Source organism: Apaloderma vittatum, unplaced genomic scaffold, assembly GCF_000703405.1.
Source record: "Apaloderma vittatum isolate BGI_N311 unplaced genomic scaffold, ASM70340v1 Scaffold36915, whole genome shotgun sequence".
Taxonomy (NCBI): domain Eukaryota; kingdom Metazoa; phylum Chordata; class Aves; order Trogoniformes; family Trogonidae; genus Apaloderma; species Apaloderma vittatum.
This window is the reverse complement of record NW_009718263.1, coordinates 1-2,663: the sequence shown is the minus strand read 5'-3', so window position 1 is coordinate 2,663 and position 2,663 is coordinate 1. Positions and strand designations below refer to the sequence as shown.

At 50.8% G+C, this 2,663-nt stretch overlaps 1 protein-coding gene across 1 annotated transcript; it reads left to right on the top strand.

Annotated features, from left to right (window-relative positions):
• Positions 1-2,461, top strand: LOC104274534 (LIM/homeobox protein Lhx9-like). The gene is made up of 2 exons (XM_009870190.1): positions 1-504; positions 2,228-2,461. The coding sequence occupies exons 1-2, from the start codon at positions 331-333 to the stop codon at positions 2,459-2,461; spliced, it is 408 nt and encodes a 135-aa protein (XP_009868492.1). The 5' UTR covers positions 1-330.
• Positions 2,462-2,663: the final 202 nt, after the last annotated feature.

Here is a 2,663-nt window from a genome sequence, read left to right as displayed (position 1 = left end):
ACCAGGGACTGCTGAAAATAGCACTTCTTTTTGCTTTCTTTGTATTCAAAACTATATCCTTTCCCGACCAATTCTACAGCCCCAGGTCCAAGGCTCTCCAGGCAGGAGCCCCAGCTCTCCAGAACAGTAACAGATCCTTTAGCTCGCTTTTATTATTTTATTTTTTAAAATTAATTATTATTACATTTTCTCCCCCTTGTTTGTTTTCTGCACATCTTCAGGAAGCCCTCGGTGCTTGTGCAAAGAGAAGCTCTTATTGCAACCTCCCTCTCCGCGCTGTGCACCTCGGTGTAAACATTTTGGATGATCTAAAGACTCTGGGGTCTGTATATGGAAATAGTGGGGTGCAGAGCAGAAGAAAATACTTGTCCTTTCCGTCCCCCAGCCATGCTTTTCCACGGGATCTCCGGAGGCCATATCCAAGGAATCATGGAGGAGATGGAGAGGCGCTCCAAGACCGAGTCCCGCCTGGCCAAAGGGGGACAGATGAACGGCCGAGAGACGGTAAGAAAGGAGCTGGCACTCTTTGAAAGGGAATCCCGGCAAGCATGGACCCGCACCGGGACAGACCCTGGCTTCGGGGAAGAAAAGACGCTGCCTCCCCCTGCCCCTTCCCTGCCACCCTTTGCTTGTAGAAACCTTTCCGAGGCTCCCTGCAAACCCATCCGTAAGGCCGGGTGCTGTGCCGTCCAGGCTCGGTTGTACATCGGTCTAATCAGGGTGCTTGCGTGTGCTCTCTGGAGTAACGGGGGGAAATACTAAATCCTGCCAGGGACGGTTTTTTCAGTCCTTACAGAGAGGCAGCTTTTTACCCTTGCTCGGCTCCCTGCGGCCGCTCTGCCCCGTCCGAGCCGGGCTGCAGCGGGAGTTTCTGAGGTGTACTTTACTTTTTTTTTTTTCTTTTGGCACTCCTGACACCTCCTAAATTAAACCGCAAACCACGACCGCTTACTTTTCGTAACCACTTTTGACCTGAAGCGTGGGATTCATGCAAAGAGGCACGGCGCTCTCTGAACGTGATGCCGGCCGACCGCTTGGCTTAGCGGTAATATCCCCTCTTTTCTTAGTCGAAGGACTAAAACCTCCATAAATGTACTAACGGATGGCGGAGAAACCGAGTGTCACGCTGTGTTTTGTGCAAAGCGAGATCTCCCTTTCTCCAACTTGTAGGGCTTCCGCCGGGTCGCACACAAGGCTCTGCACACAAAGTAACGGCCTGGAAAACTGCTTTAAGGCTTTGAGGAATAGACTCCTTCCCTCCTTCTCTTAAATAAACTCCCGCTTTGTTATATGAGGATTTGCAATGTAAATTCAACCCTCCTTTTCAATTGCTGCAGAAAAGGGGGGCGAGGAAAACAACTGCAGTTTCGAAAGTGAACGCGGAGTTGCCACTTCAAAACAGTTGTGACTTTAGAACAAGACTTTCGGGATTTTTTTTATTTTATTTATCTTTTCCCCCCCCGTTAGTTTATCAGCAAACGCTGCCCCAAGTTTCAGGGCAGAGCTTTTGTTTCCGCCGTCCCTCCGTCTCCCTTTGTCCCGAGCGACACTCCTCGTGGGGAGCAGATTAATGGGAACTCGCAGAAGTTTGCTCATGAAAAGATGCCAGTTTTAGCCGAAACCAGCCTCGGTCGCTTTTCTGTCCAAGTCCCCGGGGTGGTGAGCGTTTGCACTCACTGCCCTTTACACCATTCACCTGTCTCCTTTCTCTTACTTACGTTTTAAATGGCCTGGGTTTCTTTAGAGACGAGGCGTTGCGGCTGGTTTAGGCACGGGTGAAAATTTACCGAAAAACTGGTGAAGCCCGCACCCTCTGCCGTAAACTTTTGGTGCAGCAAACGGGTAATTTCCTACTTTAAAATGCCGTGCTTGTGGAGGGCTCCGAGATTAAAATGCCAAAATAACGGGCAAGCTACATGCTTCGACTTCGGAACCTCAGAAAAGAATGGGCTCTGCCTTTCTTACTGAGGCCTAATCAGTTACCTTCGCATATTGAGACATCAGATGGTTACGAGAGGTTTAACGGGATAAATGGCCGTAAATACTTTCGTACAGCGGGGATGGTCCCGGTTCCCCCTCAAACTCCCCGCAGGGAGCGGAGTTTGGTCCCGGAGCGCAGTCTCTTTGTATGAGCCCCGGGCCCTGCGCAGGAACCCGTCCCCAGCCCGGAGTGCCTGTCTGTCCTTCTCTCCCTGTCTCATCCCCTTGTGGTGTGGTTGTTTTGCAGAACATGCCCCCAATGAGCCCCGAGAAGCCTGCTTTGTGTGCTGGTTGTGGAGGGAAGATCTCAGACAGATATTATCTGCTGGCTGTTGACAAACAATGGCACCTCAGGTGTCTTAAATGCTGTGAATGTAAACTGGCTTTGGAGTCAGAACTCACCTGCTTTGCCAAGGACGGCAGTATTTACTGCAAGGAGGATTACTACAGGTACAGCAATCAGTCCCCATGGGTTCTATAGCACATCCCCTTACCAGGCATTACGAACCGAAACGCTCTTTTCTCCACACGGGCTTTCAAAGGTAGCTTTTCGCGGACAGCTCTTCCTTAATCCTGTAACCATGTCCCCCCCGAAAAGTCTTGCCCGTTTAAAAACTGAAGGGATCGACAGGGGACACGCCGACCGAGCACGTGTGGTGGCACATAAAGGGGCGAAGACCTTG

Coding starts and splice junctions, on each gene's coding strand:
- LOC104274534 (XM_009870190.1), top strand. CDS start 331: ATGGAAATAGTGGGGTGCAGAGCAGAAGAAAATACTTGTCCTTTCCGT. Junction 505..2,227: donor AGATGAACGGCCGAGAGACG/GTAAGAAAGGAG, acceptor GTTGTTTTGCAG/AACATGCCCCCAATGAGCCC.